The 22,763-nt window shown below is 33.1% G+C and overlaps 1 protein-coding gene across 1 annotated transcript in view; it reads left to right on the plus strand.

Annotated features, from left to right (window-relative positions):
* The window catches only part of Glcci1 (glucocorticoid induced 1), an 84,784-nt gene extending 62,273 nt beyond the window's left edge, over window positions 1-22,511 (plus strand). The window contains exons 6-8 of the mRNA XM_048785986.1: window positions 4,325-4,535; window positions 18,340-18,460; window positions 19,633-22,511. Coding sequence (XP_048641943.1) covers window positions 4,325-4,535; window positions 18,340-18,460; window positions 19,633-19,978 — 678 coding nt within the window. The 3' untranslated portion in view covers window positions 19,979-22,511. The remainder of the gene's footprint in view (window positions 1-4,324; window positions 4,536-18,339; window positions 18,461-19,632) is intronic.
* Window positions 22,512-22,763: the final 252 nt, after the last annotated feature.

A 22,763-nucleotide genomic window follows, 5' to 3' on the forward strand; every position in this document is an offset into this window, starting at 1 on the left:
ATAGAGTTGTGCAAACCATCACCAACATCAGTGCACTTCCATCACCCCACGAAGAAGCTTCATACTCTTTGGCAGTAACCTCTTATTTCTAACACTCGAGGCTCTAGGTAACCACTAGTCTTCTCCCTATTCTAGATACTTCAGAAAAATAGAATCATATAATATGTAGCCTTTTGTAACTGGCTTTTTTCACTTAGCAAAGCGTTTCTAACATTCATCCATGTTTTAGCATATCCAGCATATCTTTTTATTGCCCAACATTACTCATTTGTACAGATTTTATTTATCCAGTCATCAACCCATGTACATTTAAGTTATTTCTGGTTTTGGGCTATTATGAATAATGCTGCTATGAACATTTCTATAGAAATTTTCATGTTAGCATTTTTTCATTTCTCTTGAGTGTATACCTAGGATTGGAATTGCAAATATGGTAACTTACATTTAGCGTTTTGGAGACCTGCCAGACTTTTTCAAAGTGTCTACATGACATTCCCATCAGCAGTGTATGAGGGTTATTGTTTCTCTACATCCTTGCCAGTGATTGTAATTATCTGTCTTTTTTTATTATAGCCTTTGTAGTAGCATCTCATCATCATATTGAATTGCGTTTCCTAATGGCTAATGATGTTAAGCATATTTTCATGAATTATTGGTGACTTCTATATCTTATTTGGAGAAATTTTTATTTAGACCCTTTTCTCTATTTACAAATTTGGATTCTTTTGTTTATTACTGAGTTGTAAAAGTAGTTTATGAAGATCTTTATTTTCCAGAGACAAGCATCTTATCAGATATATCATTTGCAAATACTATGTCCTATATTCCATCACTTGTCTTTTCACTTTCTTTATTATGTTCTTTGAAGAACATTTCTATTTTAATAAAAAGACATTTATTTATTTTTCTTATACTTTCAGTATCATAGATAAGAATCCACTGTTCCATGTTGTAATGATTTACTTTTGTGCTGCCTTCTGACTTTTATGGTTTTAGTTCTCTCTTACATTTAGGACTTGGATCCATTTTGAATTAATCAAAAATACTTTGTAAATTGCCACCTCAATCCCAGAAATGAAATCTGGACACTATTGCCTGTGAACCTTCTATTTGGTCATATTTTAAAAAATGCTTTATTAGTGCATTATGATTTGTACACAATATGGGATTTGTTGTAAATATACATATATGCACATAGTTTGCTCTGTTTCTTTCTCTAGTACTTCCCCTCCCCCTTTTCTACTCTCTTTCCCTGTTTTCCTTCCTCTACACTTCTGATCTTTCTTCTATTTATTCAAACTTTTTTATTAGTGCATTATAATTATACATAAAAGTGGTATTTATTTTGACAAATGGTCATTTTTATTCCCCAGTTCTTCCCCTTTTTCTTTCTTTTCCCTCCTTCTTGAACTCTACCTCTACTCTACTGATCTCCCTTCTATTTTTGTGAAATCCCCCTTTTTTTCTTCCTTTTTTTCTTATGAGCTTCAACATATGAGAGAAAACATTCAGCCCTTGACTTCCTGAGTCTGGTTTATTTTACTTAGCATGATATTCTCCAGTTCCACCCATTTAACAGCAAATGGCAAAACTTCATTCTTCTTTGTGGCTAAATAAAACTCCATTGTGTATATATGCTGCATTTTCTTATTCACTCATCTATTGATAAATGCTTAGTCTGGTTCCATAACTTGTTCCATACTGGTTCCATAACTATTATAAATTGTGCTGTTATAAATATTGGAATGCATGTTATCACTGTGGTGTGCTGATTTCATTTCTTCTAGATAAATACTGAGAAGTGTGATAGCTGGGTCATTTGTGATTCCATTCAGAGTCTTTTGAGGGATATCCATATTAATTTCCAAGGTGGATGTACTAATTTGCAGCTCTACCAAAAATTCTATAGATGTTCCTTTATCTCTACATTCTCGCCAGTATTTTTTATTATTTATACTCTTGAAGGTTATTGAACTAGGATGAGATGAAATCTCAGTATAGTTTAAGTTTGCATTTTCTTGATCACTAATGATGTTGATTATTTTTTCATGTATTTGTTGGCCATTTGCATTTCTCCCTTTGAGAAATGTCTGCTTAGTTCATTTGTACATTTATTGATTGGGTTTTTGGTGTTTTTTGAGTTCTTTATATATTTTGGATATTAATTCTCTGTCAGAAGTGTAACTGGCAAAGATTTTTCTCTCATAGGATTTCTTTTCTTTCTCTTGTTTCCTTTGCTATGCAGAAACTTTATAATATTATGCCATCCCATATATTGCTTATTGATTTTATTTCTTGTGAATTGGTGATGTTATTAAGGAAGTTGATGCCTGTGCCCCTATGTCAGAATGTTAACCCTGTGTTTTCTTCTATCAGTTGCACAGTTTCTGGTCTAATTCCTAGGTCTAGGTGTTTCATCCACTTTGAATTGACTTTTGTGCTAGGTGATAGATATACGTCTAATTTCATTCTTCTATAAATAGTTATCTAGTTTCCCCAGCACCATTTGTTAAGACTGACTTTGGCACCTTTGTCAAAGATAAGATGACCATATCTGTGTGGGTTTATCTCTGTATTCTATGTTAAAATAGTTCTGCTTTCAAATGACTTATATTCTAATTAGGGGTAGCCATTTCAGAATTATTTTGGGATAATCTATTTAGTTGTACTAAAATACTAATTTTTAGAAACTTTAGATTCATGACTATACCTTAAAATCTTAATAAATCAAAATGTCTGCCTGTAGCTAAAAATGAAAATTGTCACATTAACTATGCCCATATTCCAAGCCTTCATATTTTCTATTGTTATTTTGTATAAATTTATGGATTTCTACAATATGTTTTGTTGTTGTAATTCTACCTGCCAAACAAAACAAAAGTTGGTTAAGTAAATTAATATATTTTATTCAGTTATAGACTAAGAAGTGGAAATACAGAGAAATTGTATTTATCAAATAGGACATGAATGAAAAAAAAACTCACATTCTTATACTTTTTTAGCTGCAAATTGGTACATTTTTCTTTAACTGATTGCCCACATTGACACTTTGATTACAGTAACATTTTTTCTGTCATAATTTGACCAAGTAAATTAATACTTCTTTGTTTAATTCCTAAATTAGAGAGTTTTACTTTATTTACAAAGAGAACTGACATTTAAATAGTTCAATATTCCCCATACAGTGGAGTAGTCATTTTCAGGTTATAAAGTTGGCATCATTTTTGTTAAGCAACATTACATCAATAAATTGTTTTTATTTCAGTAGTGTCAGGTTTCAGCCTTCACTTGTTTTTTTTTTGCAGAAAATATTGCTACATTTTGAATCTTGCCTAGTTTTACTTTCTTCCATTTCCTCCCTGACCTTGTTTCTGAAATCTCTGAAATGACCAAGGTCAGAGAAAGAACATTTAGACACTGTAGTAAAAATATATTGTAAGTAAACTAATATTATTTAAGAATTTAACATATAGAATTTTACTTTTTGACTGTACTTTGTTAGTATACAAATGAGGAAAATTGAGTGAGATCTATTTTTGTAGTAGAGGAATAGTAGAATAGAAAGAGTTTACTTAGCAGTATAGATGTCACTTAATAGGCTGTGGCAACAGGAGTTCTGAACTTCTTATTTGTAAAAACAAGACATTGGCCTGGCAAGTTTTAAGTGCCTCTAATCCAAAATACATTGTTTTTCTTAAAATACATTTTGGTTTTCTTTTTTATTTCTTCTTTTTACCACTTTAAAACAATGCACTTATAACTAAGAATTATGATTAGTCATGCTTAGTTGGGAACCAAATTAGTAGAATTGTTTTGTGTTAATATCCTTTATTGAATGCTAGCAGAATAAACCTTTCAGAAATCTTGGGTAATTTGCAAAGGAAATAGAAATATGGTTCTATTTTTGGCCTTTAGAAAATTAAAATTAGAATTAGCAAACAGAAAAATTATACCTATGAAGGAGATTTTACTTTTTCTTGCTAGCAGTTTTTTTTTTACTGTTCATTAAATTCAGCAATTGTTTATTGAATGTTATGTGCATATACTGGGCATTAGGGTTACAGTGTTAAACTCCTCCTGTTTTTGAGGAGTATTGTGGGAAGTGCTAACCTTCAAATACATACAGGGAGCCATAGAATTTTCAAGATAAACAGTGTGATTTGAAAGAAATTTTTGGTTCTATAAAACTAACGTGTTGGCTGTGGTATCTATTGTCTGAAGAATAAATTAATAGTGGTGGAATACAAAATCAGAAATTCTATCATGTGCTTTCTATATAGAGTATACACAATTGTCCGCATGCTAATAATGTTGTTCTTAACAGCCTTTGGACATACCAGATGGTCGAAGAGCTCCACTCCCGGCTCACTATCGGAGCAGTAGTACTCGCAGCATAGATACTCAGACACCTTCTGTGCAGGAGCGCAGCAGTAGTTGCAGCAGTCATTCACCCTGTGTGTCCCCTTTTTGTCCTCCGGAATCCCAGGATGGTAGCCCTTGTTCAACAGAAGATTTGCTCTATGATCGCGATAAAGGTGAGAGTGGAGTAATCCACTTAGATAGAGGGTTTGTTGTAGAGTCTTGTTCATTATATTGTCTTTGTCTTAGATCACTACATCATTTTTTTTCTTTTGTTGAATGGTGAGACTATAAAAAATTATTTAATCTAGGTTGGTTTGTTTGTTGGTTTCATACCCCCTTCTTTGTGACTCAGAAACATCTTCCATAAATGTGTCAGAGAAGCACAGCGCATGGTTCAACAGCTAATGAAGCCTTTTCCTGGCATTTTCCAGAGCTAACGATTGTTATGGTAGAGTATATATATAAAATTAGATCTTATAAATAGTGATTTGGGAGGAAATACCTCCTAAATTTTTTTGAGGAAGTATATTTTTAATCACACAAGTAGATAAATTTAATAATTATCTATAGGATACCAGGACATCATCATATTATGATATGTGGATAGATTAACTATTGAGAAGCTCTGGAATTTCTACCTCCTTATCTGGTCCAAACTGTGTTCTTGTATTCTTTTTTTCTTCTCTCAGGTACTTGTCTACCACCTCTTACTTGGTTCTTTCCATTTCTGACTCCCTAAAACCTAACTAGACTACCCAGCTGCCACCTTCTAACTACTTTCAAAGAAACACTGAACTTATTTTTTTTAAAGAATATTTATTTTTTAGTTGTAGTTGGATACAATATCTTTATTTTATTTATTTATTGTTACATGGTACTGAGGATCGAACCCAGGGCCCCGCACATACTAGGCAAGCACTCTACCACTGAGCCACAACCCCAGCCCTGAACTTATTTTTTATAATATGTACTGTTTCTCACCATAAAGAAATCAATGGCAACAAAAAAATTAAAATGGAAAATCTAGAATTTATAAAATCCTACAGGAATTTTATGGTCCTTGTTCTAATTTGACCTCCAGTCTCTATGATTTGTTTTTATTTGGAGTACTATTTTATGTGAAGTGCACAGATATTACATGTTCAGCCCAATTAATTTTTATGTATGTGTGCACTCATGAAGAATCAAGGTACAGATGGAGAACAGGTTTATAACTCATAAATACTCTCTCCTGGACAGTATCTTTCCCTCTGCACCTGAAAGTAACCACTGTTCTAACTTCTTCCATCAAAATTTTGTTTTTGCCTGTTAACAGATTTCATACAAAAGGAATGGTATGGTATGTATTCTTTTGAGGGCTTATTCTGCTCACTGTACTAACTCCTCTGAGATGTTAAATGGAAGCTACTTGGGACTTTGTGCTTTGCATTTATATCTCAACAGCTTTCTGATTTCTTTCTTTACCCTTTTGTTACTGAAGCTCCGTAGAGCCCCTTCCTCCATTATGAGTGTATTGATGTTATCTCAGACATCTCTTTACTTCAAGTGAGAAGTCTTCATTTCTTAGAATGTTAGACTAGGACATTGTCATTTCACTGCTGTGGTACTCTGATCACTACTTACAACCATTTTACTGTGGATGTTTCACAGGAAAATTAAGAAAAATAACCTTACTTCTGGTAGGAGTGTTTGCTTTGAAGATAAATATAAGTGTTATATAGAGTAAACTGGTTTTAGGCCATGTAGGTGGGAAATGTTGAAAATGGTCTATATGACAGATTCTCAAACTCATACTCTTTTTCATACCAGTAGAAAGGATAAGTACAGTTCAAGTTGGCCTACTTTGCTACTTATTATCATTTATAATTGTGGTAAAATTAGAAGTAGAAATAATGGTGATAGTGAGACTAAACAATTAATTCTGGAGTTTTTGTTTTGTTTTGTTTTTATGCATAATAGTATGTATGGATAATTGAGAGATTCTGAACCAAAAAGGAAATAAGGAAATGTGTTAGGATGGTGATAGATGAGTTTCTTTTTGGTTGATTGGTTGTGGGATTGCCTTTAGAGCCTCCCAGTGACTATGTCCAGAAAGCAAATAAATAAATGGTTTCAGTAGCTCAGAAAAGGTCTTCACTTAGATCTAAGTTTCAAGCAGTACATGTTCTTTAACATCTCTTTTTCCTGAAGATTTATGTTTTTTTTAATAAGATGGTATAATTATGTGACCTACCAGGATCTTTTATAAGAGACATTATAACATACAAGTTAAGGACAGCACTGGCTTTGAAACAACACAGGAGTGCATTTGAATTCTGTGAAGTTTTGGGCATAAAACCTACATTAATTCTCAGGGATTCAGTAAATAGTAGCTGCTACTATAAAAATCATCATCATTATTATTACCTATTTATTTCCCTAGTACTTTCAGGAAAAAATAAAAAATACTTACTTTTCCTCTGCAGCTTATCCAAAACTTCTCTCTCTGGTCTACATAGTTCCTGCTAGTTAACTAATGATCTACATCCTGATCATTTCTTAGACAACTTAGACATTTTCCTAAGACTTTGCCCTTTGTATATTTTCCTCAATGTCTATTTATTTGCCCTTAGTGGATACCTTTTTATTCTTCCTTTTTTTAATTTTTTGTTCAGTGTTTAAAATGTGAATGCTGGTTCAGATCATTCCTAAAGCTAAGAGTCGTTTTCCTGATACTTTAAAGATATTTCTTAGTAAAATAGGGTGATAATACTTATCTCATCATTTTTGGGGGTTAAATGACATACTATGGCAAAGTATTCAGTGTAATCCTTGGTACACAGTAAACAATAAGGGTGGTGAGTGTTGCTGACACTTTTTTTTAAGTTCTTTAAAAATTATGGAGATAGGTCTCAGAAGAATTTGATATATTTTTCCATTTTCTATAAGACAACCTCAGTTTGGGATTTAAAGCCTTATAACATAACATCAGTTTCTTAAGATATCTTAACTTAGAGGCATTGCTTGTGATTAAGATCAAGTTGATATTACTGTTCCCTAGAAAAATTTATGGCTTACATGTGAAATTTCTAGTTCTTCAGCAAATCAAAGCGAAAATTAAAATAGCATCTTTTGCCTTTATGTATGTATATGTACATATATAAATGCCTATGCATTTTAGGATTGGGAGTAGAAATTTATGTTTTTAATCTAAGTTTTTACTTCTAGTTTACTTAAGGAATATGTGTTGAGCATTTACTGTAGGTCACATACTATAGTGAAGAATGAAGAAACAAAGAAGTATAAGTGATTTCAGTCTTTATAAACAAATAATATGCATAATATAATTATGTTTAGGATACTAAAAATCAGGGAAAGAGTTGTCAATTCCACAATTTTTGGAGCATATATATTTTATCATTTAAACTGTAGAATAGTCTCTGCTTCATGATTTCTCTATGTAAAGTTTAAATTCTGGATTGACGTTTTTGTTTTGGGAGCTTTTAAAATATTAATTCAGTCTTATGATTTGTATTTTTATACTAAATTATAAGTTGTTCTTTTATTTACTTCCAGTAAAGAAAAAGTAGAAGCTATATAACTTTCTTGCTGGTTTTCATCAACTATGAAAACTGAATGAATGGTATAATTTTGTAGTCAACTAGGATCAATTTAGAGTACCTACTTACTCTGCAGTTGCTATAAGAAATTTGTTCTTTGATAGAATGGCTTGTCATACACCCCTAAAAGCTTGGATAGACATCACAGGAGGTGAGAGGGACAGCCATGGTGAATGTATGTTCTAATGAGGAATGTGCTGGTAAGCTGATAATTTTTCTGGTACTCATCTGTTATATGCTTAGACTTTTTCTGACTTTGCTAACATTATTTCTGCCTGTTTCTATCATATATTCTCCATGAGTCATGTATAATTTGAGACTAAATAATTTTAGTTGAATAGCACATTGGTTTTTTTTCTTTGTATCATTTGCAATGCCAGGACAGAAACACTCTGACTACTAAGAAAGTTATAGATTTTGAGAGACTTATTTCAGGTGGGGATTGTCTTATGGTTTTTTGTTTGTTTTTGCTTTGTTTTTGTAGTTACTGTTGTTGTCATTCTATTTTATTTTTGTTTGTTCTCCTAGGTTTTCCCAGAAACTTAAAGACTGAAAGTAGCCTGGTCACATGTGTATAGTTGCCAGGCTAACCAACCTAATAAGAGTTATGGTTCCTGTGGCTCTGTGTGAAAAACTCAGGGATCCATAATAAGAGATCTCATCTTTGACATTTTCTGAATGTACCCTAAGAGGTGGCCTTCCTCGTCAAAATGCCCACAGTACAAGGCACAAAAAAAAATTATATAATACTAATGGCAGTGTCATAATTAGTTCTTCTAGCAGCTCTATGGGTGTTATTTGTTGGTAGTCAGATTGGTGCTGGGCAAGCCACAAAATCTAGACTTCAGTACACCACTTATTGTTGATCTTTAGCACAATTCATAGGCAGTTATAAAATTCTACAGTTGTGCAAGATATTTTGGAAACATTGATTATTGTAATCTTGAAGTAAATGGAATCATTTTATTTAGGCCAACTACTGAGAGTTGTATTCTAAGAGTCTATAAATTGATTACTTGAAATTTAAACTGTGTTTTCTTGGAGGAGCAGTGTATGCTATTTGGACAGTTTCCCAAGCCAATGAAAATAACCCTACTTAATGTCATAAATATTATCAAACTTTGAGTGTAAGGAATAGGCGGTCCTTGGTCCCAGGAAAGAAAAAAAATAGGGGTTTTATCTTGTCTTTTCAAGGTCTAGGTCTGATCCCAGGCAGACTTTTGAAATAGCCTATGTTTTAGTCAGATTTTTTACTACTATGACTGAAAGTCCAGACCAGAACAATTTTAGAAGAGAAAAAGTTTATTTGGGTGCTCACAGTTTCAGAGGTCTCAGTTCATAGATAGCTGGCTTCATTTCTCAGGACTTGAGGTGAGGAGGAAGAGTGTGGCAAAGGGAAGTGACTCACACAAAGATCGGGAAACAGAGAAAGAGACTCCACTTGCTAGATACAAAATATATAACCCAAAGTTATGCCCCCCGTGAACTACTTCCTCCAGCCATACTCTACCTACCTTCACTCACTACTCAGTTAATCCCAACAGGGGATTAATCTACTGATTGGGTTATGGTTCTCATGACCCAATCATTTCACCTCTAAGCCTTCTTGCATTGTCTTACACATGAGCTTTTGGGGAACCGACACCTCACATCCAAACCATAATTGCCCATGCTGGACCTCTTCCTATTCTTTTCTATGTACATTTCAACCCTATTTGTATTCATCTCTAGGGCTTGATTTCTTAGCCTTTTTAAATTTTGCCTTCTGTGTTTTGGCCCTTTGTCTTCTAGATAGCCTAACTAAGAGGTTATGGCATTTTTGGGGGTGTTTTATATTATGAAAACAAATATGATGATGGATACACCTCTTTTAGTGACTGTACTTGAAAAATCACTGTTTTTGAACCTGGATCTGTTTATCAAAAGATTGTCTCATTTTAGTTCTGTGATGCTTATTGTTTATAACATTACAAACTGGAAAGATATTGTTCCAACAAAGGAGTTATTAAATAGGCACTGGGAAAGCCACAAAATCTAGATTTCATCATGCCACTCATCATTGATCTCTGGAACAGTTGATTTTAAGTAGTTGTTTAAAAAATTCTGCAGTTTTGCAAGAGTTTTATTTTTATTAATAGGTTAAAACTGATCTATTCAAGAATTATGTTCTTAATGTCATTTTCCCTATTTGTCTTTTTCAAGATGACATGTACTAGTACATACATTTCCAGGATCTGACAGCACATGATAAGCATCCAATAAAGGCGTGGTTCAACAACTGGACCCATGACAGATAATGTGATAGCTCTATGTGGATGTTATTATTCATAATTCAAAACTACTTAATAAGTATACAACTCAATTCTAGTTGTTATAGATCAGAGTTTAGATTATAAGGAAGCCAATTTTTTTAACATTCTGCATATATATTTCACTTAATCTTTTGTTACCCATTTACCAGAAAGTGAACTATAGCAAAAACAGGTAACCTAATATTGCTGATTGCTTCATTCCCAGCAAATACAGGAATGTCTAGCATGGTGTAGTGATGAGTGAAGATTGAGACATTTTTTCATAATATGTCCATATTTTAAAATAAAAGGATACATCTTAAGTGACTATGTTGAAAACATCAGTGTCTTTTTCTTTCTTTTTTTAATTTTTTTTTTTTAGTTGTAGATGGACACAATACCTTTATTTTATTTGTTTATTTCTGTGTGGTGCTGGGGATTGAACCCAGTACCTCACACTTGCTAGGCAAGCGCTCTACCACTGAGCCACAATCCCGATCCAGTGTCTTTTTCTTTAAGTTGTTAAATTATGTGTGTTATGTTTTTTGATATTCATGAAGAGTATGAAATTCTTTTTATAAAAACAATAAAGAATAGACAAATATTATGCTATGATATATAGATAAAGATAGGTACTTTTTGGTAGGAAAGAAGCCAAGAATTTTAAAAAATCCAGTTGAAATTAGAAGAAAGGAAATAACTTCACTAAGACCTAATATATATATACACACATACACACACACACACACACACACACACACACACACACCTTAATCATGCCTGGGGAGAAAATAATAACATGTGAACTCAAAGGAAAAGAAAATCTGAAGTTTTTTCTCCATGTTATCTTTTGTGTTCCTCTAAGAAAAATAGGCTCGTAGAGGTGTTTCCTTGTGATACTAATAGGAGGCCAACTCAGTGAAGCTATTTCCCAAGTTGTAGGCCTTTAGTTAGAAGCACAGAATGTTAGACAGGAAGGAACTTGATCATCTAGCTGTCTCCTCTTATCCTCATCAAGACACTAGGTTTGAGGTAGATCAAAACTTAGAGAAGTAGATAGCATGATGGTAATGACTCTTGACTCTGAGACAGTCCTAGGCTGAATGCCTGCTCTGCCACTTACTAATGATGTGTCCTTGGACAAGTTTCTCATCCTCCTTGTATCTCAATGTCCTCCACTGTAAATTGGGGATAGTTACCTCATAAAATTGTTATGAGTAAGTATGCTCAGATGATTTTACTTTTGTTATTTCCTGTTATCACAAACCCATGAGTAGATGATATTTTTATTTAAAGGTTAGTTGCAGCTTAAAGAAATTAATTTTCCTAACTTCTGTGGAGTTCAAATGCTAACAAAGACCTTCTGTAGGAACTTCATATTACATCTTAACTGCCTTTCCAGAAGGAATAGTTTTTATATAACTTTCAGCTGTGAAAGAGCCTGGTGTATGAGCCTGGTATGAGAGAATAGTAAGAAATTGTATGGTTGGAGCATAGGCATATAAAGGTGGGGAGTAGAAAAAAGTGAGAGTGGAGAGGTAGGCTAGTAGTTCACAATGGGTCTTGTAGAACTTACTAAGAGAAATGAAGAGCCAAGAAAGATCCTTTGTCAGCTAAAGGACATGATCAGTTTAATATTTGAGAACCATAATTCAGGTGGAATTATAGAAGTGGAGTTAAGTAAAGATAAACTTTATTTTATCTTTACTTAAATAAAGATAAAATAAAGAAGAGCAAGATAATATGCTCTTTTAATAATTTTCGAGCTTTTAAAAATTTATTACACACTCTTGTCATCAGTTTTGACAAGGGTTCTCCTAATATAAGTTCATATATTTCTAAGTTATATATGTGTAAATTCATTACATAAACTTGCTAGTAAAGTGTACTTGTTCTTTTAAAAATAAAAAACAAATATAAATGGTCTCATCTTTTCTTGCCATGTGTTAGCAGACACTTCATTTAGGAGGCCACAGATGTAGGGCAAAGATGAGGAAAGGTAACAAGGGCAGAGGAATTAGAGGAAGGGGACTGAGAAAGAATCAAAAGCATTTTGTGGCTGTTAAGATATATCAGTTGAGGGAGGAGAAGGAGATGTATATAATGGCAAGGTTCTGACAAACCTTGTGGGAATGGTGGAAAATGATTACCACCATTAGTAAGGTAGAGAATATTGGAGAAAGAATAGGCTATAAGGTGACTGTAAGGGTAAGTTTAAGATTCCTCATTGATGTCTGCTCAAAGATGTTATAATACCATTTCCCTTTAGCAATTTTTTTTAAAAATACTGAGTTCTATCTAACATTGTGTTAAGATGACATTTATAGCATTTTCTTTTGTCTTCTATTTGCATATAGTGCTCAGTAAATATTTAAATGAACATTTACAATTGTAGTAAGACTTTTATTAGATTTTTTTTTTCTTTTATTCCCCCTGTAGGATATTTTAGGAGACTTTTATATGAATAATATGTTGAGTTTTTTTAAAACCAAAGTTCCTGGAAATTTTTCATTAAAAAGTTTGAGAATATAAAAACTAAGGTTATAGTACATGATTTTACTAGGCTTCCTTAAATTCATTACTTCTCAAGATATAAAATACTTGGTATAATTTGAAATTTATTTTTAGTTTAATTAGTTTTATTGTGATTTATATTTAAAAGAGGCATAATTTTAGTCTATAAATGGGTTGAAGGACTATCTTCAATAAGGTGATTTTCTTTCATTTTTAACTATCATTCCAGAATGAGTCCTTAGCATATCAAGGACTCAGTCAGATTTGGAGATAACAATCAACATTGTTGTTCAGTGTCTTATTATCAGTATGCAAAAACAAAAGAGCAACCATAATTTGCTTAATTTGTGAATTGGTAGCAATTAAATTAATACTAAAAAGAATGACAAGTGATTAAAATATAAAACACCTCCATGATATTTAATTAATGGGCCTAACATTTGAAATGTAATTTGAGTTCCACTAAAAATAACCTGACTTGAAGTTCAAAAAATATAAGTAGCAAAAGGTTATAATGTTGGGTTTTTTCTCCTTACCCTTTGATTAGTGTTGATCTTATAGCGATCTTAGCTATAACTATGTCTCTTTGAAATAATATGCATTCTCATAAAGGGTTAACTTTGAAGTTTTACAAAAAGCTTGGAGACTATTTGTTAAATTCTCTTTACATGTAATATCATGATTTGGTTTTAGAGTTAGCAGAAAATGCAGGCCTTTCGATATAGTTAGTAATGCTACCTGGTTCTAAAAGTTTGTTGCTAAGAAGCGTTATATGATTGTGTGATTTTCCTGATTTCATTAGCCATCAAACCTCAGTACAGTTGATAATTTCATGTCCTGAAGCAAAATAAGTAATTTTAGCAGCAGAATAGTAATTCTGTTTGGTCCCTACTTATTCAATCATATTTCTAATCTAACTCTGTTGGTTAACTGATACTTTTATTATACTCTTAGTATGTCATTGAGTACAGTGTTGGCTGAACACTATTCTCATTTTCCCAGTCAGTTACCTGGGAAAGCTAGAATAAGAATTCCATACTATTGGTTATTGCTGTGTATATTATAAAATTATTTCTCTACATGCTTTAAGGCATTGAATTTAATTTCAGGATGATAGATTTCTATATACTACAGGATGCCATCATAAGCCCACAGAGTCCATGCTAGGCAGTTGCAAACCACAAGAATCTGGTACTCCAAATATTACTTTGCTTTCCTGCCAGAAATAAAATTTTATCTTTGCTTAACTGAATAGAGTGTGCAAATCCATTGAAAATGACTTTTTCTTTTTACCCATTTCTGCCAAGAGAGTGGAATAGGTACTTAATTTTTGAAAGGTTTGCCTTTTTAAATTTGCAAATTTGATAGGATGTATTATTTCTACCAGTACAGTGTTATTGAGAACTTACTGTGTTTTCAGACACTGTTCTTTCTGTACACATTTTTATAGCTAATATATCAGTAGCCATTCCCATTTTTATAGATCAAAAATTTGAGATTATTGTAGATCATGCAGTTACATCTACATAAAAGGTAACCTGATTCCAAACCAGTGTTCTTAATATTCATGGTTGGTTCTCAAAATTTGATTGTATATCAGATGCAATTGGAAACTCCCCTGCAAAAAAAGAAGTATTTCCTCATAATACTAATTAAATTAGAATCTCCTAGGAATGACGGCTGTATATTCTTACTTCTAAAACATCTTGTGTTGTTTTAATAATGTGTAATTTGGGTTACAAATCACCATTGTATAATTATACTTGCTATTTTTAGAATAAGCATATTTAATTTGTTAATTTGTTAGAGATGAAGCACATCTAAAGATTTAGGGCTTGAATATAACCATGACAAAGAATTTACACACCTATTTACATAAATAATAAATATAATCAACCTTAGTGTATATATATATTATTTTAATACAGGAATTGTAGATCACATGACGTAATATATGAGAAATAATGAAGACTAGTAATATATGAGAAATAATAAAGACCATTTCTGAAAAGTTTCTTCATTCAGAAACTTTTAAGCCATAAAAGTACACATCATTTATTCTTTATTTGTAGAATTTCAAATTTAATAACTTCTCTAATTCTCCCAAGATTTAATTCATTATCATCTTTAAAAATATTTACAAGTTATATTTACAAGTTACTTATATTTTAATATAAATATGGTACACATACATAAGTATGATCTGTTTTAATAAAATAATCAATGAAATGTTTCCATGCTCTTGATTTTCTCATGATTCTGTTACAAATATAAATTAGACTGTTGTAAATACAGAAAGATATGTAAATAAGCATGTTCATTGCATTTAATTTTATTAATTGACAATTGGCTATAATGTTATAAGACCATAAAGTAACATTTAACTTAGTCTCAATTTTATTTCTAGTTATGAACACACATTATTCCTCTGTAGGATAATAGGAAAGTCATATAATTAAGATTACTGAGACTTTTCATCTTGAATCTCCTGAGCAGGCATGCTTACTTCATATTTAGAATATTTGAAATATAAGTATGATATTTAATACAGTTTTAAGTGAATAGGTGATTCATTATACATTCATATATGGAATTGGTAGAACAGGTTGGTAATATAGGTTATTTTTAAAGCATTCCACATTGTAAAGCAAAAAAATATTTTGATACAATTTTCCTCCTTAGTATGTTAAAACTGTTAAAGAAGAAAAAAATCACAGAAGTTTAGAATTCATGTATGATGGTTGCTTTAATTACATATAAATCCAGAGAGGCAAGTTGTGTTCAAGGTAACACAACTATTCAACAAATGATAAAGCCGCAAACTACATGTCTCTGTTCCTCATTCCTCTTTGCACTAAGATTATATACTGACCTGAGGGGCAAAGTCCAGATTTAACAGATCTTTGTTTATATCCTCAAAATATTTTTTAAGCATTGTCTTTCCAGACCCCCAAACAAATTTAAATGTCCACAGATAACCAAATGCTCTTTTACTGAAAAGTCAAAATAATATAATAGCACTGAATACTATTTGTCTAGGCTGATTGTTTTGTTTAATATTAATTACCCTCTCCCAAATGGATATTTTAAAGCAAGAATGGTTAAGTAGGTACAGCTCTGTTAAAAAGAATATATTTGTAATCTCTAGAATGAGAAAAAAAGTTTAAGAAAAATTGTTTCATTTTAGAATGTTTATGAAAAAGATTATTAGTTTTGCAGCTTCAACTCTGGGAAGATCCTTTGAAACCAATAATAAAACTTAAATAGCCCTTATAATAAGAAGAAATAGAGCACAGAAGACTGCAACTGACTGAAATAACTTTTCTTACATGATAATTGAGTGAATCCTTGACTAGTGACATGGTCATACCCTTGCTGATAGGCATCAAGCACAGGGTTTTACTGATTCTGTATACTGTGTGGCTGTGCTGTGTTCAGTTGTAATCTCCATGGAGGCTTCTTATGACATACTCTTGTATTCTTGATCCAGTTTATTTCCTTCTTATGAATTGTCGCTGTCTAGATAGTAAAATTAGGTCAAGGTATATTTTGGATATTGCATTGAGTTCAGGACCTTATTCACACCAGTTTTTGAGCAGTGTGTCTGTCTAGCCTCATTCAAATAGAAACATCAAATTCAGACCCCTACTCAGACTCATGTTTTGTATTGTTCTAAGGGAGAAAATCACATTTCCCCTTCTTTCTTCCATTTATCTAATCAAGATACAGAATAAATGTTGGATATATGAAAATCCTCAAATCTGAATGGTATATGAAGAAACTGGCTTCATTCTATTTACTCCCGTGCATAATCTATAGGATATAAATGACAGTGATAGATGAACTATGTGGCTTTCTAGCTTTCCTGAAAATGTGGCCTTGTTTTTTTCAGGCATTGATTTTCCAGCTAGAGATGCAGCCATACTCAAATTTAAGCACTCATCTGTATTCTCAAGACTAACATAGATGCTAGTTAGTCTTGAGAATACATAAAGTATTATTTAGGAAAATATAAATAAAGTATTATTTAGGAAAATAGACCAAGAGTCTATTTCCAAATCATATATTATACCTCATTAATGATGATAAAAATGTTCCTGTTGCTGAGTTTCTGAACTTTGCTCTGTACTCTAAACTAAAGCAATGTACCAAAATTCTAATATAATTGTGATGGTAATGCCATCTTTCAAAATAGATGAAAATAATATATCCCCATTGATCTTGTACTTGATATTTTAGCAGTGGGAATTGGTTTGCATTAAGTCAGAATTTGTTTAAATAGTACTGTTAGATTTATACAAATACATTACTGACTTTACTACTTGGCATCTTACAGCGTTAATGACACATTTTGGTGGATTTGAATTTCCAAAATCCCTTGCCAAATAGGAAAGGGAGAATTGCATATAGGTTTTACAGCTTTTCATGAATAGACCATTTTCTTTTTGGTGAAAAATTATGAGGGAAACATGTTAGGTAGAGATGTTTTTGGATTTCCCATGTCTTTTAGTAGCTAAAATGCAAACTGTGCTAAGAAAGCCCTTTTATAGGCATTTTAAAGACAAAATTCTGAGTAAATTACCTATTTTATGATGGGCATATGGAAGAAGACTTGTGTTATAAGCCTTTTTTCCCCCTCTCTCCACATGTTATTCATGGTGTTTAGTAAAAATATTTCTAAAATATTACACATACTAAATTTTTCATTTCAGTTAGTAAAACAGAAAGCATATAGAGAATGCTGTATTATTATAATCTGTTATAATCCTTCTGTATGACTTATACATGTTACCTCATTTATTTACATTTTTTTAATTTTTGTTTTAATACATGTCTTTTTTATTAATATTTTAAAATTTATATATGACAGCAGAATGCATTACAATTCATATTACACATATAGATTACAAATTTTTCATATCTCTGGTTGTATACAAAGTATATTCACATCAATTCATATCTTCATGCATACTTTGGATAATGATGACCATCACATTCCACCATCAATTCTAACCCCCTGCCCCCTTCCTTTTCCGCCCACCACTCTACCCTATCTAGAATTTGTCTATTCCTCCCATGCTTCCCCTCCCTTCCCCACTATGAATCAGCTTCCTTATATCAGAGAAAACATTTAGAATTTGTTTTTTTGGAATTGGCTAACTTCACTTAGCATTATCTTCTCTAACTCCATCCATTTATCTGAAAATGGCATGATTTTATTCTCTTTTATTGCTGAGTAATATTCCATTGTATATATATGCCACATTTACATTTTTGAAGTACATAATAGATAGTATATTTATTTTCAGTATCATAGCTCTACTTTATTCAAAAAGTAGTTTTCCAGACCAAAGCATCTTCCTTTTACGTTGTTTTTTATGGCATATTTCTGTTTTTATTTAAATGAAATATATTTCACAAGGATGTTAGAAATAACTTTACAATAAAAGAGGCTCTGTGGTGAAAGGAAAAGGGGGAGCAGTGTATAAACTGTGCAGAAGGCTGTTTGGAAATCAGGTTTAATTCAAAAGAACTTTCAATCACTAGTTAATATAACTGCTTTAAATTTACAGACAGTGGGAGTAGCTCACCGTTACCCAAGTATGCTTCATCTCCCAAACCAAACAACAGCTACATGTTCAAACGGGAGCCCCCAGAGGGATGTGAGCGAGTGAAAGTCTTTGAGGAAATGGCGTAAGTAATGTCTTTTCTATCAGCTGGGTTCTGCAAAGCTGTGAAGCTTTTTACTGAGACCAGTTGATTACTGATGAATCAACTACTCCATCCAGCTGATAATGTGTTTCGAAGCAAATTATGAAAAAAGATTCAAATAGGCAAAGGGAGATACTGTTGAAGGAGAATTGAAGTCTATGCTGGGGATGTCTAAGCCAGTGCAGAGAAACTTGGAAATTCATGCTTCTTACCTAAAAGTTCTATTTTTAATCTTTAAGAATTTTCCTTTCAACAGCTGTATTAATTTAGGTGCCTGACAAAAAGGCATTTAAGAGCAAAGTTAGCACACATGACTAGCCTACACAGTGTATTCCACAAGCCAGAGGGAAAGTCTCCTTCCCTAGAGACACTTCTAGCCTGTTTATTCATGAATTCAAACTTTCTCTTCACAGATTTGGTTTTTCTTTTTTCTTTTCTTTTTTATTTTTTTGAAATTTTAATATGTATAAATTAGAAATAAACTCAAAAAAGAAGTTCATGCTATAAACCTGGTCAGAATAGCTCAGAAGAAGACTGTGGCTTTTGGACTATCGTCCTTTTGTCCCATCACAGGTGCCTAATGAAGGCTGTTATACCCTTGCAACTTAAAAGGAGATAGAGATGGGTCTTGCAGGAGTTGATGGCTTAGTTCTGGGAATAGGAGAGGAAGGGCTTATGGATCCTCTGCTGGGTGGTTGGCTCTTGGAGAGACCATTGAAACTTTTTCTCCCCGGTCTGTGCCAGCTGGAGTATGTCTAGAGATGGAGAAAAACAAAAACATGCTTCTCTATCCCCACACTTTTTTTTTCTTTTAAAAATACAGAAAAGGTTATCCTAACCTTGCACAATCTTCACCTATAATTTAGACGATTTTTCCACATTCCTAAATGATTGAAAACAAACTCTAATGATCTCTGTAAAAAAAAATTCTCTGCCCAGTCCTTTTGAAAGTTGTTTTAACTCAAATATCACTTCAGTGCTGTGCACATGAATATCTGCCAGCTGACTTGTGCTATGGAAGATGTTTACTCCTCTTTGTACACTTAACTCATTCCCTGCCATTCACATTTTAGCCATTTTAGAGAACTCCAATTTAATCAGAAAGTGCTTAACTCCTTGGTGATCATAAACCTAATTTTGTTTTATGGTTTTAGGTCTCGTCAGCCTCTCTCGGCCCCTCTCTTTTCATGTCCTGACAAAAACAAGGTTAATTTCATCCCAACTGGATCAGCTTTCTGTCCTGTGAAACTTCTAGGCCCTCTCTTACCTGCTTCCGACCTGATGCTCAAGAACTCTCCTAACTCTGGCCAGAGCTCAACTCTGGCAACTCTGACCGTTGAGCAGCTCTCTTCCCGGGTTTCCTTCACGTCTCTTTCCGATGACACCAGCACAGCAGGCTCCCTAGACACCTCTGTCCAGCAGGCATCCCAGCAGCAGCAGCTCCTGCAGGAACTGCAGGGTGAGGAGCACATCTCTGCTCAGAACTATGTGATGATCTAAGCAGAGGGGGAGCTGGCCTCCACCCCATGTTCCATGGACTGGGAAAAGGTCTCAGACTTTTATCTGCATGGAGTGACAAACTTTCTGAACACCACCACCAACAACAAAATACTTATCAGCATCATAAAGTATCTCTTAACACTGATCTTGGCAGGGACGGAACTCCTATTCAGCAGTTTTTGTGGAAAGCAGTAATGCTTGCAAAATGTGTATGTCATTCAGCGTGTAAGTGGAGACTATGCATTTCATAGTATGTTTGACAGATTAGTACTGTGTCCTGTGTGTTGTTCCAGATTCTTCAGTATAAATAAGCTCTATATCAAAAAGTTGCCTGTCTAAATAGAAAATGTCTTGCTGTGTTTTGTCCTATGGAAAATACTGTACTTCAGGATTATGTTTACAATCGATCCAGGTGTTTGTTTCTAATTTCTGTAATACATACAATGCAAAAAAAAAAAAAAAAAATGGCCACAACAGTTGCACAGTGCCCACCCTATGGCCTAGCTTCAGGTACTTCAGTTGAAGTCTAAACTCAGGTAACTTGGAATGTATATCATATTGGGATATTAAATATTTCACAGCTAAAAAGCTAAAGAGGGAACATCACTCTTGCCTTTCCTTATTTTATGCATTTCCCTTTCCTCATTACATTCCACATTCTTAGAATAAGAAGTGCATTCAACCCTAGGAGAATGATGATCCTGGACATGGGTGAACATGAGGAGAACCAGCAAATCTGTGGTGTGACATCACTTTTGTCATGTGGTAACAAGTTAAACAACTGTTGCATTCACTGTTCCAATGTGTAAATGTGGCTGTTTTAATTAAAAGTTTGGGTGTTGCTCAGTTAGTGACTGTTACAATGTTGCAGATAAAGTATTCAGTACTAGATTGTACATAAACATTCCACATTATGTGTGATGAAATTTAAAGACAAGAAGGTCTAGGTTTAATTTCAAAACAGGGTTCTGAAGTTTCACAGGGGATGATTGAGGTTTTTTATGTTGGCCATCAGGGTCATAATTGCTACCATTTTTATCTGAAAGCATATTTATGCTTAGTTTCTCTTTTGGAAATTGTTTAATTTCCAGGTTAGAAAGTGACACAGTTTTGTTTATTAGTTTCTTCAAGCAGTTGAGGTGCATGAAGTTGCATTCATGCAGAAAATACTTGGGTCTCAGAATTGGTGCCACCTAAGTAAGCAGGTTATTTGGTGACTTACAAAAGCAATATTTCAAAGCTAATTTAAGCCTTGCATAATACTATCATGAATAGTTTTGTTAATATTTTGGATATGTGAAGTAGAGAATATATCCAAGTAAGTAGCCTTGAACTTGAAGACTTGAAATAAGTTTTCTGTAAAGTGTGAAGAGAGCCCTAGATATTCCTGGTCAGTCAGTGGGAGAACCTGACTTTCAGACAGTTTTCTGCAGCACAACGAAAGTATCCAAAAGTCAAAGGAAGCTTTGTGTTTTTATTCCAGTGATTTCAGTTATGAAAACCTAGAGTTGTCTTATCTGCACCCAAAGTGTGTGGCACAATATTTTCTTAAGAAGAAGGGGGGAACAAGGTGCCTATATTTAAAGGAATATTTCAGTTTTCTTCAGTCATTCCTCGGTTTTTCTTTATTTGCTAAGAAGGTTGAAGAAGGATGAGATGATAGAAAAGAAAGCAACACCATTATTTTTTTTTCAAAGAAATTATATGTATATGTAAATGTTTGTGTGTATGTGTGGTCCATGTGTTATTTTGTCATGATCCCAATTCTCTTCTTTCCACCAAAGTTTGCAGTAATATTCTCTCCTGAAGGTGCATTTTGGCTCCTTTAAATTAGTCAGTGTTATATTGTAGGAGACTGTCATGGAGAAAAAGACTCAGTTTACTTTTGCCATTTTTCACAGGGGAACCTTTTAAAACAATCTTTTCAGCAGCAGACACCTTTAACCCTAATAATCTCAGGCCTTGATGAAAATACTATATTTTGTAGATTATGGTTAAAGGGAGAATTGCTAGTTCCGTAAGATAAATATGAGCTCCATTTAACTTCTGATATCTGGTTTAGCATTACATGATGTGTTGATCTTATGCTCTGCTTTGTCCAAATAAGATGCAATAGTATCTATCAATTTCAGAAAGATGGACTGAATATGCTTTTTTCGTGATGAAATCTGATGTACGATATTTATAGTGATGTGCTTTTATTTTCTCATGAGAAACTAAATATTGTGTTGTACATTTGTTCTTAGCATATATTAAAGTTTTGAACCAAATGTGTTAAAGCTTGTGCTTTGCCATGTAAATTTTCCAGAAGTTGTTGAGCTCAAATGTATCCTACATCCGGCTGTAGAAAATTGTCAGAAATTGTTTAAATTTTGTATATAGTTGTACTGTTTAATTTTAGCCACTGCGCTGAACAGTATTCGAGTTATCATACAATATGGCTTTACACAAGGAAATGTGTGGCTTCTGTTTTGTATTTTTTCAGTATAGAAGTTCCTGTGTCTTATTTAAATAAAGTTATTAGTAAAACTGGGATCATTCACATATGCTTTGGGCAGGACAGCCTGTTGGCACATTACCCACAGCTCAGGGTAATGGCAGTATTCAGGGTAGTTAATGCTCACTCAGTTCTTGGCCTGTGTCTTTAGAGCAGGGTGTTCACATGCATTCAATTTCTCTTAACTTGGTTTCCTCTAAACATTTAATTTGCATATTTTCCATCAAAAGGTAGGAAGCTAGATGTCTGGAGTTCCATGCCTTTGTAATGCTCCCAACTGTAAATTCC

Source organism: Marmota marmota, unplaced genomic scaffold (genome assembly GCF_001458135.2).
Source record: "Marmota marmota marmota unplaced genomic scaffold, marMar, whole genome shotgun sequence".
NCBI lineage: Eukaryota > Metazoa > Chordata > Mammalia > Rodentia > Sciuridae > Marmota > Marmota marmota.